At 38.7% G+C, this 17,976-nt stretch overlaps 2 protein-coding genes across 2 annotated transcripts; one reads left to right on the forward strand and one right to left on the reverse strand.

Moving 5' to 3' along the window:
* Positions 1 to 58: 58 nt before the first annotated feature.
* On the reverse strand, positions 59 to 10,417 carry pogza (pogo transposable element derived with ZNF domain a). The gene is made up of 19 exons (XM_035529441.1): positions 10,302 to 10,417; positions 9,506 to 9,620; positions 9,274 to 9,402; positions 8,806 to 8,903; positions 8,405 to 8,489; positions 7,784 to 8,002; positions 7,438 to 7,632; positions 7,095 to 7,183; positions 6,300 to 6,673; positions 5,997 to 6,151; positions 5,733 to 5,833; positions 5,423 to 5,569; positions 5,080 to 5,214; positions 4,606 to 4,844; positions 3,903 to 4,043; positions 3,404 to 3,463; positions 3,202 to 3,314; positions 2,996 to 3,020; positions 59 to 2,350 (listed from the first exon to the last, which is right to left on the reverse strand). The coding sequence occupies exons 2-19, from the start codon at positions 9,606 to 9,608 to the stop codon at positions 691 to 693; spliced, it is 4,068 nt and encodes a 1,355-aa protein (XP_035385334.1). The 5' UTR covers positions 9,609 to 9,620; positions 10,302 to 10,417; the 3' UTR covers positions 59 to 690.
* A 2,254-nt stretch (positions 10,418 to 12,671) lies between these two features.
* On the forward strand, positions 12,672 to 17,930 carry zgc:153441 (retinol-DH_like_SDR_c domain-containing protein). Its single transcript, XM_027026132.2, has 7 exons — positions 12,672 to 12,765; positions 14,452 to 14,586; positions 14,729 to 14,920; positions 15,923 to 16,084; positions 16,479 to 16,598; positions 16,725 to 16,929; positions 17,294 to 17,930. Exons 1-7 carry the CDS (start codon positions 12,672 to 12,674, stop codon positions 17,397 to 17,399), a joined length of 1,014 nt encoding a protein of 337 aa, XP_026881933.2. The 3' UTR covers positions 17,400 to 17,930.
* Positions 17,931 to 17,976: the final 46 nt, after the last annotated feature.

The raw sequence follows: 17,976 nt of genomic DNA on the forward strand, positions 1-17,976 counted from the left end.
AATGTACTGATTGAAATTAAAATGTGTACTTATGCCTTCTAATACCCACACAAACAACTAAGAGATTAAAAAAGGTTTATTATATAGCAGAGCCCTTTTATTACATATGGCCTTAAATACAGTATATCCTTTGTAACAAATATCCTTTGATAGTGGGACAGGTGGACTGTAATTTGTAAATTGATGCAGATTTTAACAGCATAATCAGAGTTAATATTCCTGAAATAACAACAGTAATATACTAAATAGACAAAAGAAAATAAAGACAAACAGTTCAGTAGTTTTACAGCAGACATAACTATTTAAATACACTGGGCTACAAGTTATCTGAAAGCCCTTGACAAATATGCTAATTATGGTTCTCATGATTGTTAGCCATTACTTTCAAGATATGTTAAATTACATTATCAATATTGTAGATGTCATTGCAATATCTATACCAATACATAAAACAAAAACAAAACAAACATACATGCAACAAAGCCAACAAATTGTTTCCATCTGTGGTAATAATTATAAAAGAATATGAAATCATAAAGTCACAACTTGATTAATCACATTAGTCAAGAACTAATGTTCTTTTTGTGTTCAAAAATAATGCTCGGTGACAAAAAAAAAAAAAACCCTTGAAAAGCTTGTCATAAAACTGACCTATTTGGAGCAACATCATTGCATGCCATTTTAATGAAATTAGCAGTCCATCATTTCAGCATCTTCAAAGCCATGGAAAGATTCAAGATCACTATCTTTCTCAAAGATCTTTTTTAAAGCTTGATTGGCTGGAGGGGAGGGCAGAGAGGTTGGAGAAGCAACCTCAGAATTCCTGCGTTTCTGTCTAGCTTCTGCTTCATCTTCTTGGTCCTGAAGTGCAGTGACAACCAGGGCCTCTGTTAAATTACGCACTAACTCAGACAGTCCTGTGGGTGTCATCTCTGGATTAGTGTTCAACATCTGATGAAAGGATTGCTGAAGAAGTTCTGGCTTTGCCGCCAAGACATCCAGCATCTCAGTGAGCCATGCTGAGAGTAATAGAGCCAGGTCAGCAGGCTCAGCACCAATCAGGTCTTGTGGTGCTTCAGTCACATGCTGGCTCCAGCGTGCTTGGAGGAACTCACGAAACACTGGCCCAATGCAGGCTTCCAGAGGCTGAAGACGAGAAGTGCAAGCACGTGGCACCATGCCTGGAAGAGTGTTGGCACTGTTGAGTGATGCAAGGAAGTCATTAGTTATGTGTCCACGGTAGGTGTCCATAACCAGCAATCCCTTCCCTCCAGAGCTTGGGTCTAAGTGCAGACGCCAAACTTTATCAAGCCACAGCTGGAGTCTTTCTTCATCTGAAAATCCCTCTGGCTTTGCCTCTAAGACAATGATGTCCGGCAGGGCTGGTGCATCTGGGCTGAGGGGCTCGCCCCTGAGAAACACCATGGTCGGAAGCATGGTGCCATCCGCTAAGGCCGCAAATACAACATCCATAAGTGGATCTGTTTCTCCCACCAACTTGAAGGTAGACATCATGGAAGAAGAGTCAGCTGAGGCTGGATCAAGCTGCTCCATGTCTATGAAAATAGAGAGCTCATCCATGGCACCAATGACTGACATACCAAAGCTTTGTGAGGTGACCTGCTTGTTTATAAAGTGAGTAAAAGAGTACACACGCTCTTGGGCTTTATGGGGTAGCAGGCGTCTGGATGTGACCAAAGCTTGCAGACCTAGGTCATGGAGCAGCAGGAAATCCACTGCCCACTGGTAAGTAATGCCTGGTCCACCATCAGTGCTCATGAACTCTGAAGCTTTAGAGAAAAGGTTGCCTTCGTCTACAGGTAGCTGCTGTTCACGCTGACATAACACCCACTCAGCCAGCCGGTCACTTGCCCGGGGGATCAAACCTTCTCTGCTTTTTGGGGAGCCAAGTTGAAGCTGACGCTTGAGTAACAAGGACTGAACTTCTCTTGGCTGAGTGTCAAAGTGGTTGGCTGCCTGAGGAACACCAAAGCACAGGGCGTAGAGTACGATCTTGAGCTGGGCTAAAGTAAGGTGCTCTATTGTAGTATCTTCTGGCTCTGTAGGGGATCCACTTGGAAGCTCTCTGTTTTCTAGTGTTGAGTCCTTTGGCTCTGTCCCACAGTTCTCATCAGGGACAGTGCTTTGATCTACAGGCTGCACTTGAATAGGAATTGATGGAATATGGACAGAGCTAACAGGGAGGTTTATGCAATGGTTGGGTTGGGTGGCTGGTTTAGTGGGGTGGGGAAGTGAACTCCGACTCACTTGCAATACCTGGAGAGGCATGAATGTCCCAGTATTGAGCCCTTGACCCCCCCTAATCAGGTCCGTTGGTATGAAGACAAATCTATTGAATAAACAATAGTTCATGAAGTGAGATACAAAGTTTCACATCCATACCTTTATAATTATGACCAAGTACTGCCACCTGTGCAGTAATTCCTTAGCAGCTTTTCCTTCCATGCTGTTCTGTGATGTACCTTACTGACTTGAGAATAAAGCTATGAAGTTTCAGCAATCTCAGCAGGTTCTATACCAGCTAACAGTAAAGCAGCATTTCACAAAACTACAAACTAGTAAAGTATGATAAAACTGCTCTCAGGAAAGTGTGCACGCACGCAGACAGACAGATATAGATTCAACTTTATCATTGCTCAGTACAAGGCAACAAAATGCAGTTAGAATCAAGAAGTGCAAATAGTAGCAATGTGCAAAACAGAAGAGTACCAGAATGTGCCTAAGAATATAACTATAGCATTATATATAAAATATATAAGCAAAAATTGTTTATATATATATATATATAATATAACGATATGCAAGTCATAAAATATAATAAGATATATACATAATATATTAAGTACAACAAAATAATGCTACAAAAAGAACATGAAATCTATTTAAAAAAAGAACAAACATTCTTTTGACTAATTTTTCTTTAGTTTTCAAGTGTTTCATTATTTGTAAAGAGAATAAAGTGAATTCAAGTTACCTTTTATAGCCACGTGAAAATCCCTCTGAAAGAAACAGAAAAGGCTAATAAATGACTAATATATCACTACCTACTTACATTCTCTTACATATGGTATGCCTATATTTCAACCCCTCACCAAAACCATTTATGTCCCAGTAGGTTTATCCCACTCTTCTATGGGAGAAAAGCCAATTTTCCTATATATGTAAAATACAGAATCTCACCATTGAACTTGAAGAGGCTAGCACAGTGACCAGGATAATCAACCAGATGCTTGGCCATTAGATCTCCAACCTGAGTGGTGTAATCACATGAACAGCAGCTTAGCTGACCCATCCTGCAATGAAAAAAAAAAACATGCACACAAGATCACCTCCAGTCTTCTTCTTGCTACCAGTAAAACTAAGAAAAACAGAGCTCTCTTACCTTGGACAGGGCTTGTACAAGTTCAGGTATTTAGTGTTGCTTTTGCGAGACACATGGTTGCTGCATAGATACAAAAGATGTTAGAGCAAGGCATCTTAGTGACAAAATATACTGATGATTCAACCAAAGGTACATTTTGTTTTACACTTCATGATCAGAGCAATTCATAAATACACATTTATTGGTTCGTATAATATTATGAATAATTAATAAGTTATAAAGGGTCAGGTGTGTTGTACTTTATGCTTTTGTGCCAACTGATTTAACTAATTTTACTTGCTAGCTTGAGCTAATTAACAGGGCAAGGAGGTTAAAAACAATACCACCTCCACGCAATCCCTTATAACGAGAGAATAATAAACAGCAAGGGAATTTTTACTTTCAGAACATTAACTACAAATCTCTGGTTCTAACAAACCTAGTACTTATTCACTGCTCTCTCTTGAACCTGCACCTGAGTACCTATTAAATATGCTCACGCACACACACACTCACTCACCTAATCATGTGGTTGGCATAAGCTCTTGAGCAGCAGGTGCTATAGTGGCACAAGGAGCAGTGTACAAAAGTGGGAAAGTGTCGGGAAAAATCTGGAATCTCGAAGTTACATTCCATGCACAACTGTTTTTTTGGTGGTTCACTGGCAAGAGAAGACAGAGGTTATGCAGTACAGGGGTTATAGTCAGGACAGTCTACAGGAGCTGCTCTTAGCCTCAACAAAGGCATTTTAAGATATGTCTTCAGCTCCAAACCTCAAATCCAATATCCAGTTCTAGGTTTTGAAATGAACAGTAGTTTAAAGGAGCAATAAGTAACTTTTTCAATGATTTGTCTTCACGTTATGAAACAGCCATTATATTGACACCAAATGGTCTGGATGTTTCAGATTATATACTAAACATCCAAGTGGGGAACACACTTTATGCAGCATAAAATTGACTACAAAGCAATCTGATTCTCATGTATACTGCACAAAAATAATAAACAACCATTTTCATAAATATTGTTTGCTACTTTTTGGTGGTAAACATGACTTATTGCTCCTTTAATCTATGTAACTGATTGGTCACTTTTGCATACATTTGACTCATTGGTAAAGTGAGGATGGGAAATGTGCAGAACCTGTACATTTTTTAATGTGTATGCTCTTTGACACAAAATCCAGGATTGGACATAGGAGTCTTGGCACACCATATACTTACCAATGGCTCTGAAATCTGGCAAGGAGATCCAACATGCTCTCAACAGGCTTCCTCTTTGGATGGATGATTTTCTGGATAGCATTCTGAGGTGCAGGAACTGAGTGTGCAGGTATGGGGGTTGTTGGGGTTACAGGGGTTGGTGAGACCTCTTTCACAGTAGGGCTTCGAGCAGTGTTGCTTGGTCCTTTAAATCCCATGTTTTCATCCGTCTTAGTCATGGAATAGGCCCGGATGGTTACCTGATAGACAGATAAAACATGTAAAGGTTTACTGCAAAAATTGCTGAATGTATGAAGTTATTACTATAAATTAAGGTCTTAATGTGTCCCAACATGTGCTTAGACACATTTTTAATTACCTTTCAATTACTTTACATAAAGCTGGCTTTAAGATATAGTTTGAGAGCAAAGTAAGTACAAGGCATTCTGGTCTGAATGTGCATCACATGAGAGAGCAAGGGCAGAAGCAGCTCACCCTGGTGCCAGGTTTAAGCCCCATCAGCTGTGCGGGCTTCAGGTGAGTTTGATGATATAATGCCTTATGATCTGCCTTGTCCTTTGAGAAGAGGAACTGAAGTCGGCACTTGTCGCAATGCAGTACTGATTTTTTCTGGATGCATGAACATCAACAGGACAAAAGATGTGATTAAAATACAGTTTATGCAACTCACTGTTCTTACCATTTTGGATGTCAAATCAGACCTTTTTCAATGATAAAATAACATCAACACTCATCCTCCACTGAAGACAAGAGGAAGTGACGTGAAAGAGCTCTCTCTCACTATTTAGTTCTCACCAATACTAACTCTGTTGCTTACCTGATGCTTACTGTAGTGGATCTGGTAACTGTTGCTAGACTTGAACACTTTAAGGCAATAGGGACACAGGAGGTTGTTTGAGTCCTTGTGGATCTCTCGGAAGTGAACAACAACATCATGGTAGAAAGACGACCGGAAATTGCAAACCTAAAGAAGCAGTAAGAGCATTTCTACAAAGTCATTTCTATAAAGCAAATCAAAGACTTTTTTACATTTTAAACAAGGAACCAGAAAAATGAAAATAATTTTTAAAACACTGTACTTCAGCCCAAGTGGACAAGAGCCTTCTCAGCAGACGGATCAGAATTACCTGACATATGTAGGGCATTTCACCAGGCTTGTGCACGTTTTTCATGTGATTCAGAAACAGTGGCTCGTTTTCAAAGGACAACTCACATATCTTACAGACCGCTGTAGAAAAAGAAATGACAATTCTATACTACTCCTCACCCAGCATTTGAGTCTCTCTTTGGTTTTATGTTTGTACACAGATCATAAGGGAACAATTACTGTAAAGTAAATATTGTGGACATATAGGAGAAAGCAGAATCCAGATCCCTGTACGGATGCTTACCGGTGGATTCTACTTGGCTGTGGACAGTCTCCAAGTGGCACTGCAGGGTAAAGGGGGTGCCAAACGGGCGGAAGCAGTGCTGGCACATGATGTGGCAGTCCACATCACCCCTCTGCCGCTCCATTTCCATGTGGTGCTTCATGTGGTTCATCAGCCTGCAGAGTGAGAAGTGCTTAGACACAAACAGCTTGACAGGGAGACAACCAACCAACATGGATGGAGTTAAATGCAGAAAACATACAGAAAACATTAAAAAGTCAACCCTCAAATTGCCTCTCCAAACCTCCATGAACTAGACCTTACTTGACGTTGTTCTTTAGCTTCTTGTCGCAGAGATGGCATTTCATCATGACTGGCACCTGGCTGGTTTCTATGACGACAGGTTGTCCAGGGTCCTTCCCGTAGTAGAAGTCTTCCACCAGGATGATGAGCTTGCCGTGCTGGTCATAGTCCCCGGTGCCAGGGCTGGGAGCTCCCTCTGGGATCTCAGACGTGGTAATGTGTTTCAGAGGAACGGGTGGGGAGGCTACTGGATGTCTACTGCCGATGGACATCGAGGATGAGGTTTTGTGCGAGGAGGGGGTGGAACGCACAGAGATGCTAATGCGTTTGGTCTTCTTTTTTTTGGGATGGAGGGACAATGCCTGGATGCTCTTAATAAGTTCTGGATTGCATTGCTGAAATGGACCGCAAAAAAAAAATCCACAACAAATACAAAAACCCATCAAAAACCTTGGGGCTGACTGTCCACCATATGCCTATCCTCTGCAGGAGAATCAAGTGTCTGTAGGTGGTCTGAAATTTCTTTCATTTAAATTACTGTTTCCACTAATTAACATGAGTCTAATACCTTCTCAACTGACTGATCCCTCATGGACAATATTACCACAAATCCCAGATATCTCTGTATTTCACAGAGTGTCAAAATGTATGTGTTTGTGGCACACTCCAAGTATGGTTATTAATTACAATTTTAGTAAGAGTCGTGTTCTTTTAGCAATGTCATGTTTTGGTATAGTATGATCATTGACAGAGCGATCCTGAAACAGTGTCCATTACTTATATGTGGCTTGAATATTGTAGTGATAGGGAACTTACACAAACATAGCCACGGAGAGATTGCACAGTTTTGTAAGAGGTGCCACAGGTGGAACATGTTTGTGGTAGTCTGGATGCATTCTGAAATACTATAATATATGCAAAGAAATTCAGTTCAATCTCTTACATCAGAAATTGACAATGAAATCAGTAAAGCACAAATTCCTCACCAAAAAGAATTCAGCAAACATCAGTTAGGTGAGATGCAATTTCAATCATTTTAAATCCAATTTAAATCCAAGTAGATATGCATTAGTTTATCAGTATTAAGGTAAAGCTCCAACAAAAAAAACATCAGAACATCAGTGGTGGCCATGTAAAAAAGTTAGAACATATAACTGACCCTTGGTGTTAACAGAGGTACTGGGAGTAGAGGTCTGGGCTTGGGGCTTTGCTGCCAGAGCACAGGGAGACAGGGCCTTGGTGGACACTGGGGCTGGGACTGGGACTACCTTTGCAGGCTGCAATTGTGGGCTCCCCACCTGACCAGCAACTGGTGGTGCAGAAGGTGGAGGGGTAGTAAATCTCACTGTAGTGCCTGCGGAAGGATTGGATGAATCAATGAAGGAAAATATGAGAAATAAGAATAACTGTATGCATGTAATATCATGTTACTTTGATGTAATGTATGACAGGCAACACTTATACATAAACCATGAGCCATAAACCATATTCCATGATACTGATACCAGAGATGGCTGGAGAGGAGAGAGGAGGTAGGTTGGAAGGTGTGACACCAAGACCAGTCATCCTACTAGAGGCTACAGTGGCGATGCTCTGCACACCAGAGGCACCACGGATGGTAAGGGTGACTGGGATCTGAACTGTGGAGAAGTTTCCTGGAGTCACTGCTCGTGGCATGGCTGATGGTGCAGGAAGCTGCTGAGTGATGAACTGACCTGTCTGGGCTGAAGTAGAGACATGACAACTCAACCAGCATGTGACGAAAAGCAAAAGAGATGATAAAGAAGGGGTTTTCAGTCTAGTCCCCATAAACTTAAGTCCACATATTTACTCTGATCCACCCCCCTACACACCAAGACCAGGCAATCAAGGGTTCTGGAGCCCTGGTTAAAAGGCCCAGGTGTCTGATGACAGCTAAATAAAAACCTGGTCTGGCTGTGGGTCTCCGAATGAGTGGATTAAAAACCTCTGGGAAAAGGAAAATCTTCATCCTGACACTGCTTTATATTAAAAAATTTTTTACAGTTATGCATAACCTGAAAAAAACAACATGTTCATCACAAGTATATAAGATCAATAACTACTGTCTAGAGAAACAGGGGGCATTATTTTAAAGGAAACTGTACCGGGAGTTAAAAAAGTGACAGCTTGACCAGCAGGGAGGATGTAACCTATTGGGCTTCCAAAGCTTTGAGGGGTGCCTGAAGGGGCCTGGAAACAAAGATAAAACAAATATATTACAAGACAAGCATAGAATTAAGATGATCAGAATCTAACAACAGTTTATAACAAGTGGAAAAGAAGATATCACATTCAATGCCTGCAAAGGACCAAGAATCTTATTTAATAAATAAAATGTAAAAATGTAAGGAAACAGCTATTATAATTAAAAGTTTCTCATCCTGTCCTGGCAAATAGAAATAGTATTTAAACATTGGGGTATCATTCCAAGTCAAAAGCCCTTTTTCAGAGGTCATGATATGGGGAAGGTCAAAGGTTTGTCATTTTCAAGTCAGAGGTGACAAACCTGTGAAGCGATGTAGATAGACTGGCCAGGGTTTCCACCAGCAGCTATCTGAATAGGTTGCAGGACACTGGACAAAAGTGGCTTGTGAACAGCAGGAGCTTAAAGAAAAACAGTTATTCAGTCAGGAGCTGAGAATGGCTCAATTGTCAAATTCAAACAACAACAAAAGTCTGCAAGCATAAACTATATCAGAGAATTCTTATATTTGTAAATATTAACAAAAGCAAACAACTATCTAAGGATTCAATTATACATTTTGAAGAGACACCAACATGGAATTTAGGTTTGGGGTTACTTTAATAAGCATTTGGCCTCGTGCAAAAGCATTTTGATATTCTTTATTTTACATTTCTAACAATTTTGTCTGAAGTTCAGGTTGTGCATCACTTCAGATTCAGCAACTGCTCACAGGTCTGCCAAACCTGACATTTCACTCCTTGATTCATGTCTCCATTTATGGAAACCTACCAGGAGCAATTGGCAGAACTGTTGTCTTAATACCACCCATGGAAGGAGTTGGGGCAGAGGAAACAGAAGGCGATACCACAAGGGTGCAATCAGGAGGTGCCGCTGACAATACTTCACACCCATTTTGCACTGAGAAAATAAATTTCATTCACTTTTTAATATTTTTTTAAAAATCTATGGTTTAAAACACTAAACACACAACTTGAAACAGGTTTCAATATCTGTCATTTACCTGCATTATTTATGTTTACTGTTTGATCAGCCTCATCTGTGTTATTTTGACAGGGCGCCAATTCTTCCTCCTCACACTGCATGTAAAGTTCCGACTCAGCCATGTTCCATAAAGTCTATATAATATATAGAAACAGACACACAAAAATATATAATTAATAAGTAGTCAGTCAGAAAGATGATGTAGGTGATCTGATGGTTGTGGGAGATACGAGCATTATTGATGTATATCGCATAAATGACAATGGAAATTGTTTAAATCCATTAACAAATTCGCGCAGTTGAATATGGCACAGAAAAACGGTACAAAACAGTAGTTTAGAACACTCAGATGAAAAGACTGTATACAGATGTTTCTTAAAATATCAAAAATACGTTTCCTCTGTAGTCAAACAGCGCACATCAGCGAAACATTAGTGCAGAAAGAACACCTTAAAAAATTATAGCTACACATGGTGTTAAATTGTAACGCTCCTTGTTAACAAGATAGTCGCAAATATATTCCAACATAAAGCACAATGTAATGCTGTTGTTATCGGGTCTATTTCTCAGAAGCTGCAAGAAACGCCGTTCGCATTACACGCAGGCTCGCGATCTATAAGAACCTCCCACAACACAGCGCGTGCAGCTAAGGCTAATTGTGCTGGCGAGCTGCATGTGCGCCCCCCTGCCCACAGACTGTGCTAGCTGCACTGTTTAGCCTTAGCATATTACCCTGGCTCGCTAAATGAGTTAAAAAAAACTTCCAAACATTCGTAGCTCACTGCTTCGAGTGAGACAAGTAACAAGTGTCTTACCTCACACACTGTTTTTAAAGCGTGCAAACCGAAATATAACGCCGTATTCCGTGTGTAACTTTAATTTCTTCGCGGGCTTTGCAATCAGAAGAAAAACAATGCAATGTTAACTCTGCAGGCGTTTTTTCCTTCTCCAAGCCGCTCGCGGTGGTAGGCTGAACACTTCACGACGTCACTTCCCCAACCTCTCATCGACAAGCTGATTGGCTACGATCTTTGGGATTGAGGCAGGCCAATCGCTCATATTCCAACTTCTAAAAAATGGTGCAATTACTAGAATTTAAAGTGTACTTTCCCCCCCAACATCGTCACATGTCAAGTTGTACGCAATAATGCAGATACCAACTCTGTTATTCCACACAGATGTGATACTTCTTGTAGTCCTAAAATATCAGTGCATTCATTCGAGGCGTCTTTGACATTTCAAGGCTAAACACGCATTTTGTATCAAAAAAGCAATCGACATTAGCTAACTAATCAAACTAATACATGGTGTATTCGACTATACGTTTCCGTAAAGACGAAGTTATTGCCACTGAAGGTGTGTTTCGTGGTGGGGGTTAACTGCTGTCTAGCTATCTGATTATTCAGGAACTTGAGTTGACTTGATGTTTGATGGAAACCAGCTAACTGTTAGCTCGCTAGCTTGTAGCTATCTTTCAGCTAACGTTAGCTTGTAGCAAGTGCACTGATGGAAAATACAGTAGACTGTTACATGTCAACGTTAATGTGTTTGTTAAATGCCGCACTATAAAAACCATACAGCTATAGCTAACTATACAAACTAGACTCACGTTTGGTAGGCAGCTAGCTAAAATCACACAAGTTACCACATCCAGGTTATTCGGCTAACAACGAGCTAGCAAGCAATTGATCTGATTTCAAAATGGCGATGATGTCTTAACCATACAAGTTGCGGAGCATATTCACAAATTTGTCAAGTTATTTCCTAAAATAATATCACGTGCACACCGGCCCACATGATTCTTCAACCAACATTAACAAATCTAAAAGTTGGGTTGGTGTGTCATATCAAATGTTGGGCAGTCTTTACGATGTTAGAACTGTTCAGCCTCAGTGAATCATACAAATTAGCCAGATGGCTAACTGAACCTAGCTATCTTAGTTAGCTATCGAGAATTCCACCTTGAGCAAAATCACCAAAAGAACTAATCTTGTTAGACATATCTTTTCTGTCTAGGTCTTGCTTTTTATGTAGTAAGTTAACTTTCAAGTTATAGGTTAATAGTTACTAAGCACTATTTTAAATTCACAACGTCTGCTAGATTTAAACGTATAGCAGTAGGCTGGTTTAATAAAGTAGACCGTCGGCTAGTGGCTCCGTTGGTCGAATATATAATCCGTCTGGCAGGCCAGCTAGGTCGAATTGGATTATAACCACGTTATCAACAAATCACTTTGCTTCATGAATTTGAACTGTTCTCGAAATGTAGGTGGGATTTCATGGAATTTAGACCCCCACCCCCACCCCCACCCCCCATGGATGCGTATTAGCACTGATAATGTTGCAAATTCCCACTGAGCTAACAGTGACCTTTTCTTGCGCTCTATGATAAATATTTTTAATAAGACTTTTTTTTTTTAAATTTACTGAACAAACGGTAATATACACACTTGTGGTAATAACAGCTGAAAGTTGTTACTGGTTTGAAACCAATAGCTAATAGGCCCCAGCACTTTAATCGTTACCACTTTACTAATTATTAAAAAGCCATGGATGTAACTTCATCAATAACAAGCGCACCTTATGGAGTTTAAAAGATAAAAGCCACACATTTTTAAATATAGTCAGTTTAAGGTGTTCCCATCCATCCATCTTACACCTGTTCTGCCTTATAGAGAAGAACCGTGGGGCTGTAAGATGCTACATACTCACTTTTGCAGTGGAACATGGAACAAATGGCTGCAAAACCACAGAACAAAATATCTAACGCATTGCTGAGTGGAGGCACCATATCACATATCTTACTGTATTGCATTTTGTAAGTTTCATAAGGTGCAGCACACATTTGATAACACCACCTTTTAGTTTTTGTTATTTTGGTTCCTGTTCATTGTTATACATTGTTATACTGTAACTACACTTATGATAGTAGACAAATTTGTTTAATTAATAGCACTTTTTATTATTGCTGTGTAGCGCAGTTTTCTCTGAGTACTACACAATGAGCTGTGCAGCATAATCTTAGTCTAATCTGGTTATAATACCTTAACTCCACATAAGGAGCTTAGAGTTCTGCATTCTGTGCTAGACAGTAGTATTACAACTCACACATTTAATGAAGAGGAAAGACGTATGCAGTTATCTATAGAGAATGAGAGCCCTGATAGCTCTCTTCAACATATAACATGAATCTAGATATCTCAGCAGCTCATGTATGGGAAGAACTGAAGTCAAATCATCTGGCCAAATATGGGGCATTAACTGTGGCTACAGCCATAAGTAAGTTATACCTAATTGTATACTTTGTATTGTAATCTTTGGTTAGGCTATGGTCTGATTGTGTTTGCAGTGTATTAAGTATTAAAATGCTGACTATATACACAGAAAGTTACATAATACACAAAAATTATAAAATAAAATGTTGATCCTTTACAGTTATATAATGTACAAGTAAAGACATATTTACTGACTATAAGGTTCTGTTTAATTCTATACAATTGAACATCTGATAGATTTGTTTTGATGAATTTATATAGTTATTGTTAGTTACAAGTCCTATTCAAGCTTTTTCCTATGTAAACATGTCACAGTAAATATTTCTGTAATTTATGAAATTATATAATGGTTTAATGGATGCAGCAATCATTTAGAAACATACAGGATTCTGAACCATATAAGAGGTTAACATTTTATTTCCAGAACTGAAAACTCTGTGATCTAGCCACAATCTAAAATTTAATCCTCCATTTTGAGGAGATTATTAATACTAATCTGGCTAGGCAACTGTTTCAGAAATAGCTCCAACATGGAAAATGTGTCATTGTGCATAGAACAACCATACTGTATCTGAGATAGAACATTTCTGTACAGAGGTAATCATTGTAAGAGCATCAAATCAGCTCAGGGCTGCATGTCAGATCTCCAAATCTGATTGCAGTCAAAAGTCTTAAATGTTGCAGTATTTTTAATAATTTAATTTAATTGAATAATCTCTGTAATCAATCAAATATTATTTGGGATTTTTTTTTCTACTGCCAAATGCCAACCCTGCACCTTTAGGTTAGAAAATGTCAATTTAGTCAGTAGCATTTTAACCTTTAATTAATTCAGACCAAAGATTTTAAAAGGTATCATTTCACTGGATTCCACACAGGGTTATAATCAGACTGTGAAGAATGGCATGCACTCATTACTTGCACTTCAAAAACAATTTAAAGTCATGCAAGGTGTTTTGGCCTGAAATCTGTAAAATCAAGATGTGCTTCAAAGTGGAATCCCATGTCAGTCTAAACATTGCATGTGACAATACACAAGACGCTGTGCAGATATACACAGATGATTCAATATATATATAATAGTAACATTAATGCATTAAGCTTGGTCAAAACCTTGCATATGTTTATTTTTAAAAAGGGCAAACTATAAATTTGCCAGAGCACAAACGAACATACAGCTGTTACAAAAAATATGAACTAATATAAGGGAAAAGTCTTTAACACACTATTATGCCAGTAGACAGAACTGTATTAAGACATGAAGTGTTTCCACAATAGCAACTAGTTCAGATATTTTTCCAAATCAGACACCAGCCTAATTGTTTTCAGGTTGTCTGTAATAGTTGCAGGCCTCAATAGTTTAGGGTATTTGATAGAAGTAAATGAAAAAAGAGAGTCATAGCCAACTGAGGCCAAGTCATTCAGTAACATCAGTTTTCTGATGCTTCGCCTGTTTGTTGTTGTTGACAAGGTGTCCCAATGTTTAAAAAAGATTATTTGTTTATTATTTGTTCTATTTTAATTATTACTATAGTATTACAACATGTATGTGCTGTGTTAGACCTCAGTGGTTAAAGGTATGACATACAACTAAATCTATGATAATAAATAATTGGTATCTTAAGTCCAGTAGAGAAAAGCAATCACAACATCCTTGATTTGACCTTTAATGGAAGCATATCAAATGTAGGTTTCATTCTGCTGAAGAAGTGGATTGCAGGTGGAGGATGCTATAGTTCTGTGCGATTAGATGGAAGGACGGTTATCATCACTGGTGCCAACACAGGCATTGGAAAAGAAACAGCATGCGATATGGCTAAGAGAGGTATACATCCTGTCACCATCGTTATCATTACCTGACACATTTATTTGATCAAATAAGTCAACATATATGCAGAAGATGCTATCTTGAAATATTCTGCAGTGAATTAATCATTCACTTTAAGGGCTAAGGGCATGTTTTTCAGGAGCAAGAGTTGTGATGGCTTGTCGAGACTTCATAAAAGCAGAGAAGGCTGCAGCTGAAATACAGCGTTCCACAGGAAATGTGAATGTGGTGGTGCGGCAATTAGACTTGGCATCCTTGATTTCAGTACGGAAGTTTGTACATGAATTCATTACCACTGAAGACAGACTGGACATACTTATCAACAATGCTGGTGAGCCCATTCAAGTTTTATTGTAAAAAACAAAAAAAAACAACTGAGTTTGAATGTCAATAGATATTTATTTCTAACTTTGCCTGAGTAATTTCATGGAATATTTGTAATTTGATCTGCCTTTTACAGATGACCCTGAGATGTCAAATCTTGTTAAAGTTCTGAACTGTTCCAAAACTGTGTATTATCATGATTAATAGAGAGGGACTGTTGAAAGATGTCCAATTTGAAGTTGTTCAGATGTTTTATGAAAGATTTGATTCAGCTATATCTTTAAGTTCACTGTTATTTAAACGTTTTTAAAGAGGTGGATATATAAATATGTAAATATAAATCAACTTTATGAATTGTTTCAGGGACTTTTACGGTATGGAGTAGTAGTATTCCCTGAAACAGGTCAGACACAATTTTAAGACGAATTTAAACCTGTTTTTGAGCTGCGCCATTTTGCCAAATGGCAAGGTTCGTTAACGTTAACCACCGCTTCGCTATTGTAATTCGCTAGGGTAGCTAGCTCGTTACCTTTAACCACTTACTTTAAGCAGCCAAGACATAGCACGAACTATAGCTAGTCCATTCAGACAACCTATCAATAATGATGGCTTAGCCCAAAACTAGCTAGATGGTTGGCTAGCTGGCGTAATGGAGACGGGTGACACCCTGCTCTGGCATCAAGTAACTAGCATTTGGAAAGGATAAACGCTAAAGCCACCCTTATAGTTTTGTGTAGAAAACCTTAGAAACCTGCTGTGTTTCTGTCTTAGGTCTGTGTACATTTGGAAATAGCGCCCAGGCCAGCGAATTTATGGTTATGTTTAAAAACCTTTAATTTTTATTTTATAATGTTTACAATTTTTATTTATCGAATGACAAATGATTGTGTATATACATAAAATACGTGCCCTTAATTATAAAATATTGAGTATAAACCGTTAAATTAGTGTATTATGTACTACTGAAGTATTACACAACAGCACAGTGACAATTATTGTACTCCATTAGGAGTGATGATGTGCCCCCACAGTTTGACAGAGGATGGGTTTGAAACTCAGTTTGCTGTCAATCATTTGGGCCATTTTCTCCTTACTCTTTTGCTCCTTGATGTTCTGAAGAGGTCTGCCCCTAGTCGTGTAATCAATGTGTCCAGCATTGCTCACAAAGGAGGTAAGCATTACCTGTTAATTTGAGCTCTTAGTGTTACCAGTCTGTTTTTGTTTTCATCTAAATTATTGCTAATGGTCTTCAACTGAACCACAAATGGTATACATTATACTTCGATTCCAGATATGCTGTTAGTATTCAGTTAAAGCATGGTACCCTACTTAGACCCTGGAGGAAAGTTTGTTGATTTCCCTTCTCTAACCCCTACTAAGTCTGATAATGAGTTAAATCAAGTGCATTTGAACAGGGAATTTACCAAAGTGTGCTGGAATTCCTCTCCAAGGTGTGAACAGCCAACCCAAGAGTTACAGGCTATTTGTGTGTAGAAATCTGTGTTAAGTCTTGTAACTCAATTTCTCTGATTTTCAAAACTCCATTCCATGCAATTGTGCTCCAGGAAAGATTCATTTTGATGACCTGAACTTCAATCAAAAACCATATAATGCTTTGGTCAGCTACAGGCAGAGCAAACTGGCCAACGTGCTCTTTACCCAAGAGCTTTCACGACGGACCAAAAGTATGAACTCAGAACCGTTCACATTCTTATACTGCAAAAAAAATTATGAACACAATATTTTCTACTGTATTAACACACAAATATTTGAATGCCTTTCAACGTTTGGTCCGTTCTTGCTCTCGTTAGGCTGTAGAGTAACAGCGTATGCCCTGCATCCCGGAGTGATCCGCACCGAGCTGGGCCGCTATGTGAAGTCACGGCACCCTTTGTTCAGTGCCCTGCTGTTTTTTCCCTCTGTCATACTGATGAAGACTCCAAAGGAGGGTGCTCAAACCTCCATCTACTGCGCTGTCACAGAGGGGCTGGAGAAGTACAGTGGCGGCTACTTTAGGTGGGTTCATGCCCTAGATTTCTAGGTAAAATCAATGTGATATTTGTATATACAACACAGTAGGCTATATGGTAAAGGTGTGTGATAATCATATTCTGATTATTGTGGTCTGTACTGAGATACCAGTACGACTTGCAGTATGACAAAACCAATTTGACAGTTGTTACATGTGATCAGATGTGTCAGCCTGGGTCTCTAATCAGGCTGAAAACTCGCAACATTTATTAGTAACTATTAGTTAGTTTAAAAAAAAAAATTCAGTTAGCACTCTCATTTGAATATTACAAATCTAGTATATGTGTGTAAACATATATTATCACAAAAATCTTTGTTGTGATTATGAAAGTTATGCATGTTGTGTCAGTGATTGCCAGCTGAAAGAGCCAAGTCCAGAGGCTAAAGATGATGTCACTGCTATGAGATTATGGGACGTGAGTTCTGAAATGGTGGGCTTGAAAGAAGAGGACTGAAACCAGCCAGTTTAATCTTCTGCCATTAATCAACACACCAGTGATCTTCTGCCATTAATCAACACACCAGTGATCTTCTGCCATTATCACATGGACGCAGTGGATTTAGAGGAGCTTGTGCTAAATATTTATCTACCCTGTGTCTGCTTACATTATGATTTTGCTTTATATTTTAATTACAACAGCTCTGTTGAATTTTAGAAATAGCTGGAAACCAAAATTCATTAATTTGCCAGGAATCTGTCAAACCTCTCTGAAGTAGGCCATTTATGATATGCTAATCATTCATCTTATAATCATTTTATAATAAATTATCCTAATATAATTCAAAATATAATAATTACTCAAAATATAACAATAAAGTATAATATCTATGTCTACTGCAATTTGTGGTTAAAATAAACTTTATCAGGGTTCACATGAATAGGTTATTGTTATTTCTTAACTGTTATTACTGTGTAATGTGCAGTTGGCGAATAAAAATAATTTTAAAATATTAAGTGCCATCTGCTAGTATGTAAGACGTGTCAAATAAACACTTAAATGATTAAACAAATAAAGAAATATCGGTTACCTT

The sequence above is a fragment of the Electrophorus electricus genome, chromosome 8, assembly GCF_013358815.1.
Source record: "Electrophorus electricus isolate fEleEle1 chromosome 8, fEleEle1.pri, whole genome shotgun sequence".
Taxonomy (NCBI): domain Eukaryota; kingdom Metazoa; phylum Chordata; class Actinopteri; order Gymnotiformes; family Gymnotidae; genus Electrophorus; species Electrophorus electricus.